The 24,960-nt window shown below is 46.7% G+C and overlaps 2 protein-coding genes across 4 annotated transcripts in view; both read right to left on the reverse strand.

Annotated features, from left to right (window-relative positions):
- The window catches only part of TBC1D8B (TBC1 domain family member 8B), a 50,495-nt gene extending 34,256 nt beyond the window's left edge, over window positions 1–16,239 (reverse strand). Inside the window, exons 1-4 of one of the 3 annotated variants that reach the window (XM_082207187.1) lie at window positions 15,990–16,239; window positions 3,968–4,078; window positions 1,940–2,058; window positions 932–1,157 (exon numbers count right to left, since the gene is read on the reverse strand). In XM_082207187.1, coding sequence (XP_082063313.1) covers window positions 932–1,157; window positions 1,940–2,058; window positions 3,968–4,078; window positions 15,990–16,119 — 586 coding nt within the window. In that variant the 5' untranslated portion in view covers window positions 16,120–16,239. Of the gene's footprint in view, window positions 1–931; window positions 1,158–1,939; window positions 2,059–3,967; window positions 4,079–12,355; window positions 12,432–15,989 lie in introns of those variants that run through there. The other 2 variants (XM_082207188.1, XM_082207189.1) reach the window with 2 other exon arrangements.
- A 6,572-nt stretch (window positions 16,240–22,811) lies between these two features.
- The window catches only part of RNF128 (ring finger protein 128), a 39,451-nt gene continuing 37,302 nt past the window's right edge, over window positions 22,812–24,960 (reverse strand). The window contains exon 7 of the mRNA XM_082207292.1: window positions 22,812–24,209. Within this exon, the coding sequence (XP_082063418.1) occupies window positions 24,091–24,209 (119 nt within the window). The 3' untranslated portion in view covers window positions 22,812–24,090. The remainder of the gene's footprint in view (window positions 24,210–24,960) is intronic.

Raw genomic sequence — 24,960 nt, forward strand, 5'->3', positions numbered from 1 at the left:
TGGCAGACCAACACGGCTATCTATCTGTAAGTGGTAACTCGGTTTTCAAACAGCTTAGTTCCCGAACAACTCAGAACCCGAAAGCTGAAAATCCAGAAGTAGGTGTTCTGGTTTTCGAACTTTGCCCTGGAAGCCAAATGTGCTCCTGAGCTTCCGTTTTTACTGTTGCGCAGCAAATTTGAGTCCCCCGCATAAAAATTAAGGCTTTTTTACTCCCGTTTTACCCTTAAGCAGCAAATTTGAGTGTCTCCCCCCTCATCGTAATTAAGGCTTTTTTTGCTCCCGTTTTACCCTTAAGCAGCAAATTTTAATCCCATCTCCCATAGTAATTAAAGCATTCCATTTCTGATTGCAGTGTTCTGAGGTGATATTTGGTGCTTTTCTTTTTGCTATTTTTTGCGTTTTTGTTTGTGTGGCCTTTTCATTTTTGTGTCTGTGGCTTGTTCTTCATTTTATGATTGCTTGCTTGCTTGCTTGCTTGAGTGACTGTGGAAATGGATAAAAGCCCCCCATCCAAACAATGACTATAATCAGTGCAGGTAAGAAAAAAATTAATTTTAATTTTTATCATCTATAATGCTGTCTTATTTATTTTATAGTACAGAACATTGATTATTGCTTTCATTTTATGGATCAATGGTCTTGTTAGATAGTAAAATCCATGTTAAATTGCTGTTTTAGGGGTTGTTTTTAAAAGCCTGGAACAGATTAATCCATTTTGCATTACTTTCCATGTTTTTGGAACGCTTTGGTTTTGGAACAGATTAAGTTTGAGAACCAAGGTACCACTGTACTTCCCTTTATCTTTATGTTATGTTTTTTGATAGACAATTGTCTTTTAATTAATCCACTTGTAGCTTTAGACATAAAGCTCATTTCGAAACCCACCACTGTGCAAGGGAATCACGGCGAACGGCAGGACTCCACTTACTTTCAGCTCCCAGTAGGAAGGAATAAAAGCTCAGAAAGTTGGTGCTGAGATACAGCCATCCTTGGCAGGGCACCCGGCCTCTCCAGTAGCTGCATGAGTAGTACGTCACCAGCTTCTCTTGTTCCGGTAGCCCGAAACACTTCCCGAACTTCAGGTGAGCCTCACGGAACTTCTCAGGATCCTCCTCTCTTATTAAGGACCCTTTTCCTTCTTCGGCAATCAAACCCTAGAAAAAAAAAGGTGAATGAGGTGCTGAACGCCAGGTAATCTACCCAGGTTACCCCCCTGAAGCCAAGAGCCTCGGGCCACTGCTTTGGGGTGGGGCCAGAGGCAACAGCAGGCAGAGCAACAAGTATGGGCAGTAGGCTGATTTCAGCACCCTCCTTGTATAGCTGCTGTATCCTGTACCCAGAAGTGTTGTCAGAGCAGAAAAGCTCAGGTCCAGTTAGGGGTGCAGCCTAGGGAGGTTTTTGAGGGCCAGGTAGCGAGGCCTAGAGGTCCACATTCAGCCCCAGAGCCTTTCAACACCCTCCCCTCTGCAACATTTCTGCATTCCGCCATGGCCCCTGGATGCTGGGTAGACATCTAGTTTTCAACATCTTGATATATCACCAACAAAACATCGTGATGTACCAATATATTACAATGTCTGGAATAAGGAGGGAGCTATGTAGAGGCACTGTTTGGCTTCACTGTCCCCGCCCCCATATTGTGATTTTTGCTGGTGCCGCTGCCCCCTCCATGAGGCAGGGGAGAGCTAAGCCAGCAGAGTTAACAGGTGTTGCAGGACTCAAGAGAAGCACTGGCTGGCTTCATGGTTTTCCCCACACTGTGATTTTTGCATAGCACAAACGCACACACATCGTGCTTTGAAATATATTGCCCGGTCAAAAATTATGAAACTGTTATCACGATGTGGATTTTAAAGTGGTTTTGGGCAATATATCGCCCAGCCCTAATACTGGGTGCAAGAGTCCCAAAGTTGCTTCGAACCAGCTTCTAACGTACTCTGATCTTCCCATGCACAAAGCTGGTGATGTCCTCACTGGAATCGAACACAGAGAGAGTCATCATCACATTCTGCTCTAGCCAGTCCCAGTGCGCTGTTATTTCTTCTCTGCTGGCTCCTGATAGGAAACATTAACTAGTATTAAATAAACTTCACTGGGTACACTAGAAGTTCCTACACCAGCTGGGTAAACAAGAGTTCCCCCTTCCCCCCCCCCCAGCGACCATCTCCTATCTTGTTGCAAAGTCAGAAAAAAAGAGCACTGAGTATTCTGCTGATATTATTCTCTGTTAGCCCTTCTCTGTCTTTTTTAGTGCAGTTGCCCCAAGAAAAGGGACTTGGGGGAGAATCAGAAGTAATTGAAATTGAGTTGAAAATAGGCTTATGATCACAGGGGGCTGCCTTACAGCAAATCAAATATTTTGTTTGTCTTGCTGAGTACCATCGAGGGCCCCATCTGTACTATGCATTTAAAGCAGTATCATATAACTTTCAGCAGTCATGGCTTCCCTAAATTCTGGGAGCTATAGTTTCCTAAGGGTGCTGAGAGTTGTTAGGAGACCACCTATACCCCTCACAGAGTGACAATTCCCAAAGTGGTTTCACAGTCATTCCCTCTTCCCAAGGAACTCTGGGGATTGGAACTCTGAGAGATGAATTTGGGGTGGGTCTCTTAACACCTCTCAGCACTACAGCTCCCATAATTCTTTAGCAGAAGCCATGACTGCTAAAACTGGTATGACGCTGCTTTAAATGTATAGTGCAAGTGGGCCTTACATCAGGGATGGAGAACCTATTAAGAGGACTTGAGGATGAGCTTCAGAAAACAATTTCTCATTGGCTTTAGGGTGACACGTCCTTTGGCAAACAGCTCCCCGGTAGTGCAGGAAGACAAACATGATCCTCGCCGTGCTTCTGAACAAAAAAACAATAAGGAGGATTTCTCTCTCTCTCTCCTTTGTGTGCGCTTTCTTGGAGTCACTGAACAATTATCTGCATGAGGTTCCAGAGCGCACAAGATTCAAGTGTTAGCAAGGCAAGCATTGCACTTAATATAATAGCACCTGGTTTTGTTATGGAGGGGATACATGGGGGGGGCATGGATGGCTTGGAGGACCCTATCCATAGCTTCACACTGAATCCAAGAGAAGCACATGCAAACAGTTGTAAAGGGAACATAGGAAGCTGCCTTTAGCCCCATTTGCACTACAGATTTAAAGCGCCATGATATCGCTTCAAACGGCCATGCGTTCCACAAACAATCCATGCAGATGTAGTTTGTCCAGGGTGCTAAGAGTTGTGAGGAGATCTCCTATTCCCCGCACAGCATAGCTGTCAACTTTTCCCTTTTTTAAAGGGAAATTCCCTTATTCTGAATAGGATTCCTGGCAAGAAAAGGGAAACGTTGACAGCTATGTCTCACAGAGCTACAATTCCCAGAGCGGTTTAAGAGCCAAGCCTTCTTCCCTGGGAATTGTAGCTCTGTGAGGTGAATTGGGGGGGGGGAGGGTCTTCTCACAACTCTCAGCCTACCTTAGCAAATTACAGTTCCCAGAATTCTTTGGGGGGAAGCTACGACTGTTTAAAAAGTGGTATTGTGGTGCTTTAAGCATAATAGCACAAACAGAGCCTTAGATTATTTGGTCCATCTAGCTCCATACTGCCTGTTCTGGCTGGCAGTAGCTCTCCACAGTCTCAGGAAGAGGCCTTTCCACATCATTTGCCTCCTGACCCTTTTAACTGGTGAGGCCAGGGACTGATCCTGGGTCCTTCTGCATGCAAAGCGTGTTCTCTACCACTGAACAACCCTCCTTCCCAAAGAACCGGGGGGAAGTGATGGGAACCCTGATCTGACCCAAAGGTTTGATGTCCCCCTACCTCCGCCCACCCCACCCCCCGCATGCTAAACTAAAAGTGAAGTCTTTGTTCTGTATCAGGCAGTATTTCTTCCCCACAGTGACAAGGCACCCCAAGTTATCACTGCCATCGTCCTGATCTTGGCTCAGTTCTGAATTGTATGTACTCACCACATGCAATAGACCAGTAGACTTGAGAATCTGGTGTCTGGTGCAGGATGCGAAAAGGGGCAACTTTTGACGTAGAGTCCAAAACTGCATCCAGGGTCCCCACCAGGATGCCTGTGGGATATAGGACAAAGCTTGAGAGCACGATATATACAGTCGTACCTCATGTTACGTTTGCTTCATGTTACGTTTTTTCAGGTTGTGTCCCGCGACGACCCGGAAGTACCAGAAAGGGTTACTTCCGGGTTTTGCCACTCGCGCATGCGCACAAGCGCCAAATTGCACCGCGCACCTGCGCAGATACGGCACTTCAGGTTGCGGGGTTTTCATGTTGCGAACGGGCCTCCGGAACAGATCCCGTTTGCAACCAGAGGTACCACTGTACAAGGTATGGTATGCAGCGTCTGGCCGGGTTTTGCCTTCCATATGGTCCAGAGAATGATGTATACTCTGGAGCAAGGAAGATGGCAGCTGAGTGGTACATAGGGCCAGCTTTGGGACTGGGCTAGGGAACAACGGTACTGGAAGAAGGTTAAACAGCAAGGTAGGTATTATCTATAGATACATATACAGCTATAGCTATAGCTAGGGAGAGGGGGAATCACGGGTGTCCTGGCTGTATTTGCATTCCCTGGCTTTCAAGGACTGGAGTATAGAGTAGAACAGGGTTTCCACAACTTGGATCTCCGGCTTTTGGGGGACTACAAACCCCATCATACTTGACCACTGGGTCCTGCTAGCTAGGGATGATGGGAGTTGTAGTCCCAAAACAGCTGGAGATCCAAGTTTGGGAAACACTGGACTGTACCGTTCTCCCCAAATTGAAGAAGGTGAAAACTTTTTTTTTACCAGAGGGGAAGGGAGAATAAGTTGCAAGTGGGCATTTCTAGTGGAAAAAAGTATGCTGAATCCCAAAACATTGGGCTGCATTTTTTGTTCTTATTATCTTGATGGCCAAGTTGCAACATAGCCACCAATTTTGGTTACTGTGTGCAATCACACCTATCTGCCATAGGTTGTCATATCACCTTTTGTAGCCACCTTCACAGAGATTACTGAATAGTTTACATTTTAAAAATGGGTCCATAAACAAAAAAGTTAATGGCATTTTGCCCCCCATGTTGCCATTTTTCCAACTTGTGAAATTCACAAAAAACCACCTGCAACCAACTCTCCCAAAATGCATTCAAGCATTTCAGGATGGGCAACATTGCATTGCATTGCATTGCATGATTCCATGTGTGTATCACCAATGGTGCTTTGTACACCTCCTTCTGGCAACTCTTCCAGCCAAACACCTTGCTCTGCTTTCCTTTGGACCACATCAGTGAGACCAAAAGGGGGGGGGGGTCTTGTTGTCTGGGCAGCCGAGGATGTCCACACACACTGCCCAGGCTTGCGTCCCAGAGGGGTCATTTCGGTGCTGCAAATGCAGCAATTTGAATTCACCCCTCAGAGTGTGATGGCCTGGGATTCAGAGGCCTGGGATTCAGAGGCTGAATCGGAGGAATCCCAGCCTGCACAGGAGTCCCCGCCTCCAGGGCTGGCTGAACTGGGGCAGGGCCTTGATTCTGAAGCGCCTGCACCTGTGCTGGATCCTCAGTAGCAGGCACCAGGTGAATCCAATCTGGCTCCAGAGGTGGTTGAGGACTCAGTGCCTACAAGTGAGTCTCCCCCTGGGCCCAGTAACCCTTCAGCCTCTCCTGAACTGCAGAGGCTCAGGGCAGAGAGGCGAAGGGAGCTGGTTTCTCCCAGGAGGAGTGCTCGCCTTAAGGCCAGGGGAGGCGGGTCTCCTGGGGGCCGGGACCGCCCCTGGCCTCAGAGAAAATAAAGGCCAGTCAGCCCGGTCCCAGGTTGCGGGAGCAACGTCGTCGTTGAGTACCTGCTCCTACCCAGACCCAGACCTGACCTTCCAGTGTTCCTGTTCCCCGCCCGGCTTCCTGCTTCCAACCTTCCAGTGTTCCTGTCCCCGCCTGGCTTCCTGCTTCGGACCTCGCCTCGCTCCTTGTGAACTGTTTCCAGGCCAGTGACCCAGGACTGATCTTTGACTACGATAACGGTAACCTACCCCCCGGGACCAGCACACAGAGGCACACTCCATTGTTTCTCTGGATACCAAGAGCAGTGTTGAACTACCACTGGCAGCAGGGGCCCATTAGGACTTCTAGAGTGGAAAGCAAGGAGACCAACCCTAGGTACAGCCATAGCAAATGATGGGCAGAGCCACCCCCTTACTGGTTGGATGTAAGAAAGAAGGCAAGTGAGTCTGGCTGAGAGCAGGCTGAGATTGGTGGGGCAGTACCCTATTAATGGACCAGCTTCCATGGTGTGTTACACAAGAGGAAATCCTAAAACCCCGAGTGTTCAACTAGACAACACCATGAGTCTGCTGAAATGCAAATCAGGAACCGACTGTTGCTTAACCAGCCAGCATGGATTGTTCCCTACATTTTGTTGCCACATAGTTGGCCTTCAAATTACAGATCACAGGAACGTAAGAAGAAGGAAAAAAAACCCTCCTCCTGTGCTGGATCAAAGGTCTATTCAGTCCATGGTTCCTGTCCAACAGCTCCCAACCAGGTGCCTCTAGGAAGCCTATAAGCAACTAGCTTCTCGTACTCAGTCCTAACCATCTAGTAAGCAGAAGTTCACCGTCCGTCTCTGAAAAGGGAGGTTGCTGATTGAAGAATTGAGGATGAAGTTAATGGACTATGCAGAACTAGATAAACTAACAGGAAGGATTTGAAACCGGCGGGACCAGAAATTCACAGAAGACTGGAGTACAGTGGTGCCTCGCAAGACGAAAATAATCCGTTCCGCGAGTCTCTTCGTCTAGCGGTTTTTTTGTCTTGCGAAGCAACCCTATTAGCGGCTTAGCGGATTAGCGCTATTAGCGGTTTAGCGGCTATTAAAGGCTTAGCAGCTTAGTGGCTAAAAGGCTATTAGAGGCTTAGCGGCTTAGAAAAAGGGGGGGAGCGAAAAAAAATCGCAAGACTCATAAGACGTTTTCGTCTTGCGAAGCAAGCCCATAGGGAAATTCGTCTTGCGAAGCGCATCGAAAAACGGAAAACCCTTTCGTCTAGCGGGTTTTTCGTCTTGCGAGGCATTCATCTTGCAGGGCACCACTGTAAATCTACGGACTATTTGAAAAGTATTTGTGAAGATCAGACGACGTTTGTAGGTGTGCAAGAAGTCTTGTGAGGAGTATTATTGGAAGTATTGTAAAAATGGACAAGGGGAAGGATGATTTGTTAAGAGATGTAAAGGCAATATAAAGTTAAGAAATGCATAAGAAGTGGTTAAAACGGTGGATCATCGGAGGTGCTGATGGAAGTCTAAAAAGATTGTATAAGTGATAAGTTTTGTGGTACATTTTATAATTTATATGTTAAAATCAATAAAAAATTTAAAAAGAAAATGAAAAGGGAGGTTGCATGTAGTCAACATGACTAACAGATCTGGAGTGACCTACCCTTGTGGCATCGAATTCTGCAGAATTCTGTGAAAGGAGCACTAACATTGTGCCTACCCTGAACTAACCAATGATCATGTTCACTGGATGAGCCCGGACTCTTAGTGCAAGGCGGTTATGGGTGGGAGCATCTTCTCTCAACCGACTCTCCCCCACCACTTACCATGTTCCTGCTAATCATGCCAAGATGCACGCAGCACACAATGAAGCCCAAAACTGGCTTGCTAAGAGGAGGGAGCTACAAAATGAACTCCCCACCCCCTCACCCCACAACGACGCACAGGAACCACAGATCAATTCCTTAACATTTTAGAATAGCCATTAGTTGCTAAAACGAATCTGCGGCTCTCTTAAATGTTTGATAAGGGATGAAACACCCACAGAGAGGGATCAATAAGTTGAGTCAAGCAGAGAGACCTCATCCGGGACAGCGTCAGAACTTCGTATCGCTAGACGGGGTTGCCAGGGCTCCAGCCAGCTGACTCTCCAAGTGACCTGACATAGCATCACTCCAGGGGATTGTGGGGAAATTCGTCCCAGCACTGCTCAGAATGCTAGGTATTCATCAGCAGTAGGTGGTGGAGGAGCCATTGGAGGTTGCCCAGCAAAGCCAGGTGCCAACTCTGGCTCCAATGAAATCTACTAGCTTGGCTTGTTGCATTGCTCAAATCTGTCAGTGCCAGATAAACCTGAGGGGGCCCAGCAGCAGGTGAGGGGGCCCAGGATCAGAGGAACGTGCTCCTCAAGCACAGAACCAGATTTAAATTTCATTTCAGGGAGGGAGAGAGATAACGCTTGCAGTCCGAAAACTAGAACTATTGCTTTTCCTGCATGTGTAATCTAATCTTCCCCTCCACTTCAGAGCCCTTAACCGCGACATTACGGATTACATCTAGATTCATTGGAAGAACGCTTCCTTGCTGAATTATTCATCTCACCAGGCGCGTTTTGCAGCTGCCTCCATCTTCGCAGAGACTTCTTTTATCAGAACACCTTCTAATCTATTCCCGTTGCCCAGTTCCCATAATGATCATACTACAGGGCAGTGGTACTAGTCCACGTTTCCCAGAATGCAGAACTCCCAAAGGCAGCTTCTTACGGCTTCTGGAAAAGGAAGTGTTCTTGAAACATCAAAACATGCTCCGTATCAAGTCAAGCGGGGCGACATTTCGTCAGCATGAAAAGGCGGCTTGCAAATTACCTCGCAAACTTATGCACTGCCTCTTTCCCTCACACATGCCTGCTTCAGCAAAGGGAGGAAAACCAATTAAAGTTGACAGAAACTTTTCTGTTTGTCTGGTCAACGAATGATTGAAAATGGCATGGTGGTGGGTTTGCCAGGCAAGCTGTTCATTGAGCAATCTATCCTGATTTGCTGGCGCAGAGGTCAAACTTGTCCACATCAATCAATAGTTTATCCTGTACTCTTTAGTTTATCCCAGAGGCTCCCAATCTTATTTGGTCTACCGCCCCTTTTTCAGAAAGAAAGAAAGAAATTACTCAGTGCTCCCCTGGAAATCTACCTTCTTTAAGTAAACAAACAGAAAGATGCAGCGACAAATTTGCGTTCTTTTTATGTACCGATATTTCTACCTATGTCCTAGTAGAGAAAGATGTTGTAAATAAGACACTTTGAAACTTGAAATTATACATTTTTTAAAAAAATTAAAATCTAACCATAGTAACATTTGCATTGCACACAGAAAATTAAGGTAACAAAGGATAATATTAAAATAAAAATTACGATCTGCTGGTGTTGCAGCCCACCTAAAGGTAAAGGACCCCTGACAGTTAAGTCCAGTCGCGAACGACTCTGGGGTTGCGGCACTCATCTTGCTTTATAGGCCGAGGGAGCCGATGTTTGTGTGCAGACAGTTTTTCCACGTCGTGTGGCCAGCATGACTAAGCCGCTTCTGGCGAACCAGAGCAGCGCATGGAAACGCTGTTTACCTTCCCACCAGAGCGGTACCTATTTATCTACTTGCACTTTGATGTGCTGCTTTTGAACTGCTAGGTTGGCAGGAGCAGGGACTGAGCAACGGGAGCTCACCCCGTCGCGGGGATTTGAACCGCTGACCTTCTGATTGGCAAGCCCTAGACTCCCACCTGCCATTGGCCAAATAGGCATGCAAGCCTTGATCCACTTCCCGGGTGAAGCCGAAAAGGGTTCACCCAAGCCCGGGGGAGGGGGGGAAATCCCCCACCTCCAGAATGACAGCCGGAACCAGGAGAGGCATTGTCATCATCCCACAACAGCATCTGATCTGGCGGTCAACGTCTTTCTTTCTTTCTTTCTTTCTTTCTTTCTTTCTTTCTTTCTTTCTTTTATTTTCATTTCTATACCACTTTATATTTTTAAGAAAAATCTCAAAGCAGTTTGCAGCATATTAAACATTAATAAAACAATCCAAGAACCAGAGGTGGGGGAAAATATGAGCCTCCAGATTTTGGGTTCCAACTCCCGTCAGCCCCCAGAAAGCAAGCTCAGAAATAATGGGATTCCAACGGTATCCCCCACAACCTCAGGCCTAGACACTGACTCTGTCTCACACAACATACTTATCAATGAAAAAATTGTGCAGAGGGAACAGTTAAAAGATGTGATGTTATTTTCTTTAAGTCCCAGAATTGAATATCCTAAATTAATATAAAGGGTATGAATTTTGGCAGAAAGCATTTGCACTGATTACTGGATTACTGCCTTTCACCGGATAAAAACACAGTTTCTAACTGCAATATTAGTCATAAAGCAAAGGGGGGAGGGAATCTCCGTGACTCAAAGCTAGCTACAGTGCTTCCAGCTAAATTATTCTTTCTACATCCCCTTTGGCACTATTCAATATAAAACAAACTGCAAACTCTAAGATCCTGGCCTCACACCAACAGGCAAGCTCATTAAAATTTCAAAAGCGCGGAGTAAAATATCATAGCTAGGTATCCCCCAAAGCCAAAAAGCGACGCTAGCAGGTGTGTCTGTACGTGTGCATATGTATGTGTATAATGCATTTGTGATCATTACGGTATGTTACCTGAGATAAACGGTTGCTTTATTAAGGTTCATGCTCTGGGTGAGTCTCATCAGCCTTGCAAATGCACACTTGCCTGGCAGCCTGTGGTGGGTACCAATCGCTTCCAGGCATAGAAGAGAGTTTGTCCATTAGAAAAGGACAGGTTCCTACCCCTCCCCAACCCACCCCCTATTACAGGCCATCAATCTGCTACAAATGACTAACGCAAGCGTAGGTGGCTGTGCCGATAGGCTGGTGACGCCTTTGGATGGATCCGCATAGCAGGCATAACCCTATGCACGTGGCGATTGCAAGGACAAAAACGGGGCAACACTCTCCACTGCTTATAGGAAGCACAGCACACAAGCAAGATGCATGTGGCCCAGTTCAACAGCCTCCTGGGGGTTGCATCAGCAGCAGAAGCAAGCCATTTTTTTCTGACAAAGCATGCTGCTGCTGCTGCCTCACTCAAACAACCACCTGCTTTGAGAGCAGGTGTTGTGCAGTAGATTAAGGTTGAAAGCCAGGAAGAACTGGGCCATTAGTTGCAAACTCTGTGACAGCTTCAGGATGCACCCCCCCCCAAACAAACAGAGAAGGCAATATTGGCTTACTGGAAACTGCCTCAGACCAGGTAAGGCTCTTTGTGCAGGTAGCTCAGGTTGTACCCCGAGATTGGCAGTAGCTCTCCAGGACTGCAGGCAGAGGGCGGTTTTCCACATCACCTGCAACCTGATCTTTTCTTTTAAAACAACAAGTTGATTTTATTTTTTTTTGAGATGTACAGATAAAGGTAAAGGTAAAGAGACCCCTGACCATTAGGTCCACTCGTAGCTGACTCTGGGGTTGCGGCGCTCATCTCGCTTTATTGGCCGAGGGAGCCGGTGTACAGCTTCCGGGTCCTGTGGCCAGCATGACTAAGCTGCTTCTGGTGAACCAGAGCAGTGCGCGGAAACGCTGTTTCTCTTCCCACCAGAGCGGTACCTATTTATCTACTTGCACTTTGACGTGCTTTCGAACTGCTAGGTTGGCAGGAGCAGGGACCGAGCAACGGGAGATCAACCCGTCGTGGGGATTCAAACCACCGACCTTCTGAACGGCAAGCCCAAGGCTCAGTGGTTTAGACTACAGCGCCACCCGCGTCCAATGTACAGCCCTAATATAGAGCAGCTTTCTCTTTACCTATGACTAATGGTTCTTTGGGTTTGAACCAGAAGCTGTAGCTGGAGAAGAACAATGGCGACTGGAACAATTGGTCATAAGCATGTTGCTTAAAACATTGCACAGGCTGCCAGTTTGCTAACATGCCAAGTTCCAATACTGTTGAAGGTAAACGAATTCCCGTAACAACCCAGTATAGATGTTCGGTTCACTACAATTGTTAGATCAGGCCTTCTAACTGTCCTGCAGCCTGTGCAGATCCATCTGGAGATAACTAGGAGAAAGGTCCCCCCCCCATGTTGACACCCACCTTTTGGAATAAAGTCCCAAGGCGACCTTGCTTGGGCTTCGACTCAGGATGGGGAACATGTGCCTCTCCAGACTCCAAGTCCCATCATTCCCAACTACTGGCCAGGCAGGCTGGGACTGATGGGAGTTGGAGTTCAACAGCATCCAGAGTAGTGCAGGTTCCCCATCTGTGGTTTAGATGCTTGTTCAATACTTATTTACTCAAGTATTTGATGCCACTGTTCATCTACTGTGGATAATTTGCATTTTCTGGTTTTACTGTACTGGCCTTAAGGAGATAAGTTTGCACACTTGCCTGGGATGTAAGGCAGTGGTATAAAAATGAATTATGAATAAACAAACAAACAAATAAACCTTTGCAATGTACTGAATGGAGCTGGCATTTCTTTTGAACAAGCATGTTAAGCAAGTGTGTGCTGGGGTGTGTGCGATGTAACTTACTTTTAGCACCACAGTCAGGCCATCCTGAGTCTATATGCTGCTTTTGCTTCTCAACATGCTGTTTCTGTTGCAGATGCAATCCCTAGGAGGCAACTGAACCGGGGCACAGGTATTTAGGTAGTTATTTCATCTGCAGGCTTTCCATTGCGCAGGGCCAAACCCCAAACATGGGTAACATACTGCCTTATGTTGAGTAAGACCATTGGGCCAACCTAGCTGAGCATCACCTACACTGACCGGCAGCTGATCTCCAGGGTCTCAGGAGGGAGTCTCTCTCAGCCTTACCTGCAAACTGAACCTGGGATCTTCTGCATGCTGAGCTTGAGCTACAGCTCAGCACAGAAGCAGAGGCATTTCTGCAGAGGAAGCTCCAAGTTCATTCTCCTCCACGCGTGATGAGCCGCTGCAGCTGCTGACCCTACTGGTCCATGCAACAAAACTAATGGGTGGCAGGCAAGCAGCCAAGCAGATTGACAAAAGAAACACATTTCCCCCACACACAATGCATAATCAGCTCATGGAATTTCTCCAGCACCAACTTAGATGGCCAGTAACTCTTTTGTGTGTGCTTTTTTTAAGTGTTCATCAAACTGAAGGGGGGGCGGGGATTCAATGATTAAAGGCTCTTTGCTTTGTTAGTTTAATTGAACCTTCACATTCAGTGGCCATGTATCTCTGAACTCACCAGGTGCTGGGGAAGAACATGGGCAGTCATCAACGTCATGTCCAGAACACGGGAACAGAACACTGAATTAGATGCGGGCGGGGTTTTTTTAACCAGGGCAGGGAATGTGAAGCCTGGGGGCTGGTGGAGGCTCTCCATCCATCTCCATTGGTATCCTTAGATCAATCTCAAGACCCTGACTGGTCTTGCTTCACACCACAAGTGCTTTTTTGCCTGGCTGGAATCACAGGATTGAAGAGTGGGAAGGGACCACGAGAGTCATCGAATCAAACCCTGTGCAATTCAGGAAAAACTTTTACCAACGTGGGGCTAAGATTAAGAGTCTCAGCTTCTTGCTTCCCAGGACGGATGATGTAGTGCGTGAAAAAACTAGCCTACCATGCAAAGTTAAAATGCACTCAACTTCTCCACACCTGCAGGTGGCCCTTGAAGGATGTTTCAGAAGGGTATGAGGCCTGCAGGCTGGACAAGGATTCTCTGCCCTTGGTTTTTGTTATTCTTCAGTCCCTGTTCCACACTGTAACTAATCCGCAGTACACACAATTTGGAAAAAAGATGCAACTGGAAAATTGCTTTCCCTGCCTCCATGTGGCTCTCCTTTCTCTGTGGTTTGTCCTACAGCAAGCATTCAGATTGTAAATGCCTTGGGGCAGGGGCCTGCCCTCTTGTGCTTTGTGAAACTGCCATGCAAATTGAAGACACACTTATGAGTAGTTATAACAGGAGTTTTAAATGTTGCCTTGAGCTCATTTGGAAAAGCGAGGAAAGCGTGATGACAGGAACAGCAACAATCAAACTGAACAAACAACAATTAAGTAGAATTTCGCCTGACCAAGATAAGCAATTTATTCTACACAGCTATTATGAAAAATTGTCTCACCCCTTATATACTCAGTCAACCACCATGTTCTGTAGGTGAGGGTCTCCTGCAGACACCAGGTCTTATCAGGGGATCCATTCCACAAAATGTAGCAGCAGGGTCTTTAGTGTGGTAGCTCCTACTCGGTTGGTAGAGCAGAAGACTCTTAATTTCATGGCCATGGGTTCGAGCCCCATGTTGGGTGAAAGATTCCTGAATTACAGGGGGTTGAACTAGATGACCCTTATGGTCCCTTTCAACTCAACAATTCTATGAATTTTCTTCCCTTGGCTATTCAGCGGACACTGCCTTTTTGGCACCTGCTGAAGACCTTCCTCTTCCAACAAGCCTTTTAATAGCAGAGTCCCCTCCCCAGACTGCATCTGTATTGGAACGGCTTTTAGATGTTTCTATTGTTTTATCGCTTGTTTGTTTACCACCCTGGGCTCCTTGGGGAGAAAGAGTGGGGTGTACATTTAATAAATGAATGAATAAAAGAATAGGAACCCTTGTCCTCACTTAGAATCAGGGGTTACCAGGTATTCTTTTATTTTGTTCATTTGTTTGCTTCGCTTCCTAGGTGTTTTAAGAGCTGCCATGCTAGGGAAAACGCCAGCAACAGAATCTATTCCTGACCCGGAGATGCAGAAATGGGGGGAAACTTTGGCTGCCCACTGCGACCTTTCACACATCTCTGCAAGAAACCAGTTGCCTGCCCATTATTATTATTATTATTATTATTACTATTATTAAGAAGGTGGCGACACCCCGTGGTCATCTTAGCAAGCTAGAACTTTTAAGCACAGCAGAACACAGCCAGTTAAAAATGACGGCAGCAGCAACACCATACCAAGTGTTCTCTTTTGCAAAGGTTTGCTAATCTGCTCCCTCCTGTGCTTTTAAATGCACCTGCTTCTCAATACATTAGCAGGTAAGCAAGCTTTTATCCCACAGTCCAAAAGCTTCGCCTGCTGGTCTCTTCACTTCAAGGGCAAAAAGGCGGTACCAGGCTCAGAGTGGACAAGAGGCAGAATAAAACACGGCTTCACACCAAGCTAGTTCAAACCCATGGAACTGACTGCCACAAAACACTGCAAATAGCCAATAAATTATACTGTTCCCCCCACATTTTTTTTAAGAAAGTAGATTAATTCAGAGGTGGCCCCATGGAGCCTCCAACCTCGGCAGTAGTATACCTCTTGAACAGCAAGTGCTTGAGACATACTATATAGAAAACCATTAGCCACAACAGTTGCATAGAGCTTCCCCGTTCAGTAGTAGTCAGTAACCCCTCGCAACTACCAGATTTGAACCCTGCTTCTGGGCTTTTCCTAAAAATATCTGAATGGCTACTGCTGGAAACAATATGCAGGGCATAACGAGGAGTTGCATTAGGCCATGTGCAGGGGAACCTTTGGTCTTCCAGATGTCGATGAACTACAGCTCCCGCCATTCCTGGCTGCTGCCCTTATTTGCTGGGGCTGGTGTAAGTTGATGTTCAGCAACATCTGGAAGATGAAAGAATCCCCCACCCCACCCCGCATATGGACAAGACTGGTCCTTTGGGCAGATTCATAGGTAGGACTGTTTTTGCCTTCCTGGACAGCTGACCACCTCGTCTGCACTCAGAACCCCACCACAGCCAGGGTGCAAAAACAACTGGTGTGGAGAAGTGGCCTAGGGCACCTCGGGGCCAAGAAGGGGGACACGGGTTCGAATCCCCCCTGCGTGTCCAAGTATCTTTCAGCATTAATCTACCTGCCTCTCCAAGGTGCTTGTTGGAATCAAATCAGGTGTGGAGGGAAAGACCCCATACCCGGATCTCACCCTAGAGCTCACCTGGTGTGCGGCCTTAGCTCTCAGCCTAACCCACCTCTCAGGGCTGTTGTGAGGACACAGCACGCGTGGGGAGGGGGAAGGGGAAAGGGAAGGAGAAGACCCAAGTTGAAATCCCAACTTGCCCTTCTAAGCGCAAAGCAATAACTCTCAGTCTAGCCCGGGCTCCCTCGCGGGGTTGTTGTGAGAATGCAAGGGAGGAATCTAACCGGGAGGGGCGGAAAAGAGGGAGAGGGAGGGAGCCGCTGCCTTACCGGTGAGCCCTCCTCCGCCTTCCTCCCCACAGCCTCTCCTCCTCTGCAGGACGAAGTACCGGTTGGAGCGCTCCAAGACCCACAGCTTCAGCGCGTTCTTTAGCAGCACCTCCTCGGGAGTCAGCCACATTATTGCTGCTTGCAGAGGCAGCTCCGCTCAGCCTTCCATGCCCGCCTCCCGCGCTGCGCGCTGCTCCTCCCGGGCTCCCACGTACGCAGACAGCCGGCCAGAGGCTCCCCGGGAGAGGCAGAGGGAGGGGCGGGCAGGCGCGCGCGAGCTGCCCGCTGGGGACTGTAGTTTCAAGGGCTGCTCCTCTCCACGCCGTGCGCCTCCGTGGCGCACTACAAGCCCCGGCAAGCCTTGCGCAGCCAGCTCCCCCCCCTCCGGCTGCTGCCTCTCCTCTAAGGGGCTGGCCGCCTTTGCCTTGACAGCTGGAGAGTTGGGGAGGGAAGGTTCCCCTCGCCACCGCACCCCAGCTCCCTCCCTGCTGCTTCTGTTTGTTTTCAAAAAGTGGCCGACTTCTGCGGTTTGTTTCTTGGGTGAAGCCTTCCGGGGAGTGTTGGCCAACTCCGTTGAGGTGGTTAAGATTGCCCCGCACCATGCACGTCCCACGACATTGGCAGGGCTGGATCGTGTGCAGAGGAGGGAGCCCAAGATGGTCAAGGGTGTGGATACCAAGCCTGATGAGGAATGGTTGAAGGAGCTGGGTGTGTTTAGCCTGGATAAGAGGAGACTGAGAGGAGATAATGATAGCCACCTTGAAATATCTTAAGGGCTGTCACATGCAGGAGGGAGCATGCTTGTTTTCTGGAGGGTAGGATTCAAACCAATGGCTTCAGGATGCAAGAAAGGAGATTCCGACGAAACAATAGGAATACAGTGGTGCCCCGCAAGACGAAATTAATTCGTTCCGCAATTTTTGTCGTCTAGCGAATTTTTCGTCTTGCGAAGCACGAAATCCCATAGGAATGCATTGAAAATCAATTAATGCGTTCCTATGGTCAAAAAAAGTCCAAACAAAGCCAAATTTGGTACAACAACAGTTTATTAACTGCTCTTTAAAGTCACACATACTGTAAAGAGCAGTTCAAAAATTTAAGGGAAAATAAATTAACTTTATAAACAAAACATGTCTTTGTTTTTAGTCAAAGAAAAAAAGTCGCGAGACGTTTTCGTCTTGCGAAGCAAGCCCATAGGGGAAATTCGTCTTGCGAGGCAAATCGCGAACGGAAAAAACTTTCGTCTAGCGAGTTTTTTGTATTGCGAGGCATTCGTCTTGCGGGGCACCACTGTAACTTTCTGACAGCAAGAGCTGTTCCGCAGTGGAACAGACTCCCATGACAGGTGGTGGGGTCTCCTTCCTTGGAGGTTTTTAAACAGAGGTTGGACGGTCACCTGTCTTGTTCTCTTTTTTGTTATTACTTGTAAGATGTGGTATTGTTCACTTGCAAAAACCCAATAATTATACAGTGGTACCTCTGGATGTGAACGGGATCCATTCCGGAGCCCCGTTAGCATCTTGAAGCGAACGCAATCCGCGTCTGCGCATGTGCCGGTCACATTTCACCGCTTCCACACATGCGCATAATGTCATTTTGAGCATCTGCGCATGCGCGAGCGGTGAAACCCAGAAGTAACACGCTCCTTCACTTCTGGGTCGCTGCGGAGCGCAACCCGAAAATATTTAAGCTGAAGCATATTCATCTGAAGGTATGACTATTAAAAATTAGCCCACACTTTTATGTCTTTATTATTATTATTGCCTTTATATCCCACCTTTATTCCAAGGAGCTCAAGGTGATATATTCCCCCCCCCCATTTTGTCCCTCCCAACCAGGGGTGCATGACGCAGTACATGCACACTATTTGAATGGCAGTGCCCATCAATTTTCGGGGGGGGGGCAGCTTAAGACCCCTTGGCCCCTAGGAGTTGGCTCCTATGCTCACAACAGCATGTAAGGACATTCTAGTCATAAGGAATCTAGTCCAACCCACACAATTGAAGGATGTCTGCTGCCAGTGATAATAACCCTGCTGACTTAAGAGCAAAGGCCCACCTCGTTTAGCATTCCCCCCCCCAACAGTGCTTTCCCTGCTTGTGGCTGTCCTCCATGATATTTAATTGGAGGGCCACATTTTCTCATGGATAATCTTCTGAGGGGGCCACACAGCAGTGATGGGCAGTGCCAGCAAATGCAACTTCTGCCCACTGGTCTTCTAACTGGGGATTCCGGATCTGCTATTCAGTATTCCAGACTGCCATTCAATATACAGTAAAATATCAATAAATGGGTTCCCAAGTGCATGTTTGAGAGCAGGTACAGTGGTACCTCAGGTTACAGATGCTTCAGGTTAGACTCCGCTAAGCCAGAAATAGTACCTCAAGTTAAGAACTTTGCTTCAGGATGAGAACAGAAATCGCGCAGCAGCGGCGTGGTAGCAGCGGGAGGACCCATTAGCGGGAGGTACCACTGTACTGGGTCTGAGAAGGTTGAAGATACCTGCATTTAGACTACCCTCCAGCCATGCAGGCATGCAAGCCACCAGGTTTAGCCACAGCACTTGAGAGCATGGAGCATGCCCACTGAAGGTTGCATCCTGGGGAGTCTCAAGGGCTAGAGAGGCCCATATTAGTGGGGCAGGAGAGAAAATAATGCCAATATTTTTCACTTCTGGCAACCAATGTGCCCCCTTTGGTTTCAGATAGTACATGGTAAGCAGTCTAAAAAGCCCAGGACACAAATTTTCAAGGCCCTCTAGTGGCTATGGTGGCTCATTTACCAGAATTAATGTATTTAGTGTTAATTCTGGAAGTATATACTCAATTCTGACCAAACTAAGCCTCCTAGAGCAAAATATACAGGGGTGGTGGGCTTAGTTTGGTCCGAATCAAGTATACACGCTAAATACAGTGGTACCTCAGGTTACATATGCCTCAGGTTACATATGCTTCAGGTTACAGACTCTGCTAGCCCAGAAATAGTACCTCGGGTTAAGAACTTTGCTTCAGGATGAGAACAGAAATTGCGCAGTGGTGGCACCTGGAGGCCCCATTAGCTAAAGTGGTGCTTCAGGTTAAGAACAGTTTCAGGTTAAGAACGGACCTTCGGAACGAATTAAGTACTTAACCAGAGGTACCACTGTACACCATTTCTGGTAAATGAGCCACCATAGCTGCTAGAGGGCATTGAAAATTTGTGTCTCAGCTTTTTAGACCCCTCTACCCATGTACTATCTGAAACCAAAAGGGCACATTGGTTGCCAGGTGTGAATTGTTCTTTCCAGCTCTCCTACCCCAGTATATCGCCATATTTGGCTCCCAGATGTGATGTTCCCCCACCCCTAGGAAAGAACTCTGGATTAGGCCTAGGAGACCAAGTCCTGACTCCGACAAAATGCTCACTGCATGATGTTGGGGCCAGTCGCTGTTCCACAGCTTAACCTACCTAGATGAGGATGGAGAGAACCACGTACAACTCCTTGTTGTAAAAGTGGGATACGAATGTATTAGTAAGTAAATAATCCCTTTTAAACACCATCTAAGAAGGCATCAAGGGACGCGGGTGGCGCCGTGGGTTAAACCACAGAGCCTAGAACTTGCCAATCAGAAGGTCGGCGGTTCGAATCCCCGCGACGGGGTGAGCTCCCGTTGCTCGGTCCCTGCTCCTGTCAACCTAGCAGTTCGAAAGCACGTCAAAGTGCAAGTAGATAAATAGATACCACTCCGGCGGGAAGGTAAACGGTGTTTCTGTGCGCTGCTCTGGTTCGCCAGAAGCAGCTTAGTCATGCTGGCCACATGACCCGGAAGCTGTATGCCAGCTCCCTCGGTCAATAAAGTGAGATGAGCGCCGCAACCCCAGAGTCGGCCACGATTGGACCTAATGGTCAGGGGTCCCTTTACCTTTTAAGAAGGCATTAGCCATGGGTGACAACAAATTCCATAGCCTTTGTGTGCGTGCGAAGGCCTCGTGTCCTGAAGCTTCTTGCTTAGTTATTTTAAGGCAGAGGCATCCTGCCAGAAAACAACTTGGGCACCTTAATTCCTTTGGGGGAAGAAAAGGCCAAAGCACATTGGGAAAGTGTGGACAGAGGAGTTCAAAACCTTGTTCAACCACCCAAAGGCTCAGTGGGGTTTAGCATCAGACCTTGGCCATGTCGCTCTCTCTCAACTTAACCTACCTCAGAGGAAATCTTTCTAGGACAGGGTTTATTCCACTTTATGCCGAGCCTAATGGAAGAAGGGTATTAGAAAAGCAGCTAAGTGTTCCTGCAAGGCTAAGGTGTGAGGTTTTATTTTTAGAAAACTAATTGCCCATAGTTGTAAGGGAGAACTAATGCAGAAAAGCCAGAACCTAGATACAGTACAGGTAGAATTGAAACCTGCACAATATATATGCTGACATATAATAATGGTACCTCGGTTTTGGAGTGTCTCAGAAGCCATACGTTTCAGTTTTCGAACACCGAAAACCCAGAATTGCTTCCGTTTTTTAACGCGCCTCGGAAGTTGAACAGCTTCTGTTGAGTGTTTTTCAGTTTTTCCAATTGAACTTGCAGCCAGCCCTTTGCGCCTCGGTTGTCAAACGTTTCAGAAATCGAACTGTCTTCCAGAATGGATTATGTTTGAGAACCGAGGTACCACTGTACACGCTTAATCATATTAAATATTGACGCAGTGCAAAATTCTGTACTTTAAAAAATGAAACCTAAGAGCTTGTGAATTGTCTAAATACTTTTAGGGTCACTGGCAGAAACACTGGAAGGTAGAACAGCTTACCTAGGCAACTAAGAAGAACATACATTTTCTTCCCTTCACACCCCAAAGGAAGAGAGTCTTTTAAAATAAAAACAGTGAAAACTTAACATGCAAGGTAAAAGTCCTGGGATATATCTGACCATTAAAACAGCACCACCACACCCACCAAAACAAGAAACCACCAACACCAATGCCTCAAAACAAGTTTTTGCATCAAGGTGCTGTGAGCAGGTCTCTAAACCTTGGCATGGTTTATTTGGAAGGTAATTTAATACCTGCTTTCACAATCTACTGGGAAGTCCCATTTCACTAATCCTTCTTTTGAAACATACCAGCTACTTCCTCTTTCATCCATGCTTGTGGCATCCTAAGTGCAATAGGAGGAGCCCAGTGGTTTGTTGTTTTTTTAAAGCGAAAGCAGTATCAGTGATCTTATGGCAACAGCAAGCCAGACAAGCCCTCCTTTTGCAAGTGAAGCTAGCAATTTTGCAACAAGCTGCATCTCCCCCCCCCCCAAAGCAACCATTTAGCAACTCTCTTTACTAGCAGAGTTAGATTTCTCCAACCTTTTAAACTAATGGACCATTAGGCCTGGATGGTGCTGTGGATTTCCCCACGTGAACCGTTATGTTAGCTAAACTTTTTTCTTGACACTATATAGTGTTTCAAGGCCCAGTAATTACAGAGAAAGTTAATCAGTTTGCAGCAACATGATTTATAAAAAGAGCAATTCCAATTCAAGCACCAAAAATTAGTAATTTGTTAGATTTAAAGCCTACACCATCCTAAAGATATAATACACAGGGATATAATCTCCAGCAAAACAAGTTAATGTCCATCATATGAAGTAATCTCTTTACATCTGTCTTTGGACTGATTTTCAGGGGCTACTACATAAGGGGCTGCATCTCCCAGGTGGATTTTCCTGAATAACTCTCGCATGTTAGCATGGGGTACAGACATTTCTGTCCCAGAGGGACCAGAGGTGGTGGACCAGCACTGGAAAAAGGCACTGCTGGCCACAAAGCCTACCCAGGCCAGTAGTGGGTGTTGAAGCTAGGAGTATCTCAAGCTGCCAAGATGCTCCTTCCAAGGGAATACAATCCTGTCCAAAAGAGGCTATCCCCTGGATGCAACAACTCAGGTCCATAACAGCTGTCCCTTCAGGATCAAGTACAAGTGGTTAGGCAACTGAGCATTCTCCCATCCAATATCATTAAAATATATATACTCATCCTTAATATAACAGTAGCATCTTGCTGTTATCTCCCTGTTGCAGCTGTGCCAGTTAGTCTCTCTCCATTGCTGAAGGCACACAAGTCTTATATGCCGTATTTTGCGCCCCATAGGACGCTCCAGCCTATAGGTCGCACCTAGTTGGTTTTTTTTTTTGGGGGGGGGGAAATAAAGAAAAAAAATTATTTCCCCTCCAGGTGCGGGGCTGGAACTAGGTCAGGGAACAGCGGGAAGGCGTGCTCTGCCTCCCCGCTGTCCCCCGAGCTTGTGGGACTGGCGATGGGGAGAAGTGCGCTGATCCCAGGACTGCAGACAGCTCTGCGCAGCCATCGGGAGCCGGGCGGGACTTCGCGCCCGGCTATTGATGGCCGCGCAGAGCTGCGCTGAGCCCGGGACTGCAGGCAGCTCTGCGCAGCCATCGGGAGCGGGGCGGGACTTCGCGCCGCGCTCCCGATGGCTGCGCAGAGCTGCACTGAGCCCGGGGCTGCAGGCAGCTCCACGCAACCCTCGGAGCCGGTCTCCCGAGGGTTATGCAGAGCTTCCTGAAGCCTGGAGAGCGAGAGGGGCCGGTGCGCACCGACCCCTCTCGCTCTCCAGGCTTCAGCGAAAGCCTGCATTCGCCCCATAGGACGCACACACATTTCCCCTTCATTTTTGGAGGGGGGAAAGTGCGTCCTATAGGGCGAAAAATACGGTACTTGAGATTATTACACATTAAGTTAGCAAGATGGAGGTTATTTAACACTCTTAACCTTCTGAGGTTTCCCATGATGATGATGATGATGGTGGTGGTGCTGATGTCATTCAATGAAAGACTCTGAGACAAACCTGCTTATAACACAACTGCTTTTATTTATCAAAAATAAGGGAACATACTAAATGGGCATTAGAACAGCGTCATTTACATTTTGTATCCAACGCGGTATTCTTGTTTTTAATAGAAATCAAATATTTACAACTTTATTCAACATGATGCAAAAATGAGGGGAAATGTACTGTTTTCTCCTGTTAAAAATCAAAACGTTAAAAAAACACAAACGAGGAAAAAAACACAAAAAAGGCCACTTCTGCTAGTGCTAGCCATTAGAAACAGAACCACAGGAGATGCAAAATAAACAATAAAGTGCATTATTCACTTTAGTGGACGAGTGGGTGAAGTTCCACGCTCCATCCTAAGGCACCCTGAGTACCCCCCCCCCACTTAGCTTCATATCCAAATTGCTGTCTCACAAATCAGAAAAAAAAATAACAAAAAGTTCACCCATTCAGTAATTGCCATCTTTGCCATGTTCTCACCTGACCAACACCATTTGGGAACATTCATTTAACTGTTCCTTCAGAACAATGGCAACAAAAATTCCCTCTGAGTTAGAAATCTTCAGCCTTCATAAAGGCTAAAAGCAGCAATATCCAAAGTGGACAGATTTGCACCAGTTAATTGTAGTCCACAGTAACCTTTGGTGAAGTGTACGACTGTATGTAGCTATTTTTTTTCTGTAGAACGTGCAGATTAAAGGCATCTTAACTTTTTACTCAAGGACAGCTCAAGCATTTTCTCAAATTTTAACCCTCAAATCCCATAGAGTAGGGCAGAAAATTCCTGATATATTTTATAGGTACATCTGACTGGTCCCAGTAATTTAATAAATCAAGAGATGCTGCACTGACTATAAGGCCACTCTTGTGGTTTTATATATAAAAAATACTTAACCTAGGCTCATTAAAATGAAAAGAACACGCCCTACTAGTTAACTAAAAACATAGGTTCATAAGAAAGCTAACTATGAGACTTAAAACAAGCTAATTCAAAACCAAAATGAAACAAATGAAATTCTACTGTATCAAAAGTAGCTGAGCTCAAATGGCTTTGTGTTAAGATTCTGTCTTCCTTGTTTGCACTAAAAAAAAACCTCCTCACAAATCTGTACTCCAGAGTACTAAAACTAATCCCACAAGAAAATAAGTAAATGGTCAGGTCACTCAATTTAATTGCAACCTTAAAATTTATCTCAATATCAAAGCAAAATTGCTGCTACAACAGTCTTATCGGTTCTGTCATTGTTTGATGCTGGTTATGTCAAGTAGATAGCAGATGCTGCAAGAGCTGCTTAGGCTTTCTCTTCACGTACTTCTCCTTCATCAGCCTCAAAACCTGGATTGTCCAGGTGTGGAAGGACATCTACAGGTGGAGGTTCAGTTGCGTTGTTCACAAGATGCAGATTATCACCTTTTACAAAGAAAGGGAGGGGGAAACAAGTTTAGAAAAAAAATCCCACCCAATCACAACTGATCAAGTTTATAGTTTTGTGACATTTCTATGCCTTTGGAAAGTTGGTTCTAAGAAGTTATACTAAATTGGCTCTTTTCTGAAGCTTTCAATTTAGGCTCTGTTTTGGCAACATGTCACTTTTCCACCCTACAAGTTACAAGCCCGCTAGTAGAGCATGTTTCACAGAGAAGGAGCTGCAAGCACTATTGAAATTTCACCAGAGGGGCCCGAGGCAAGCCAATTAACAACGGATATACTGTATTGAGTACAAGGTGGTTTTTTTTTTAAAAAAATAAATACTTAGCTATGTGAAGCTTTAAAGCAATACAAAACTAAATGGAAGCTAATATTAGAATTGTTGCCTCTAGAGACAATGGAATGTGCCCCTGGGGGTGATGTCAAACTGCAGCACCAAAGTGATCTCTCCGGGGTACAAGTCTGGGCAGTATGTCTGGAGGTCCTGGGCTGCCCAGCCAACAATACCCCCGTCTTGGCCTCGCTGATGTGGTCCAAAGGAAAGCAGAGCAATATGCTTGGCACCAGCTTGGAAACGCTATGAGATATTTCACATGTAGCATCTGTGTCCATTGAGTCCATGAGTATGACAAAGTTAACTAACAATAGAAGAAACTTGACACCTGACTGTTTTTATGTACAGTGGTAGCTCGGGTTACAAACACTTTGAGTTACAGACTCCACTAACCCGGAA

The sequence above is a fragment of the Podarcis vaucheri genome, assembly GCF_965113315.1.
Source record: "Podarcis vaucheri genome assembly, chromosome: Z".
Lineage (NCBI taxonomy): Eukaryota > Metazoa > Chordata > Lepidosauria > Squamata > Lacertidae > Podarcis > Podarcis vaucheri.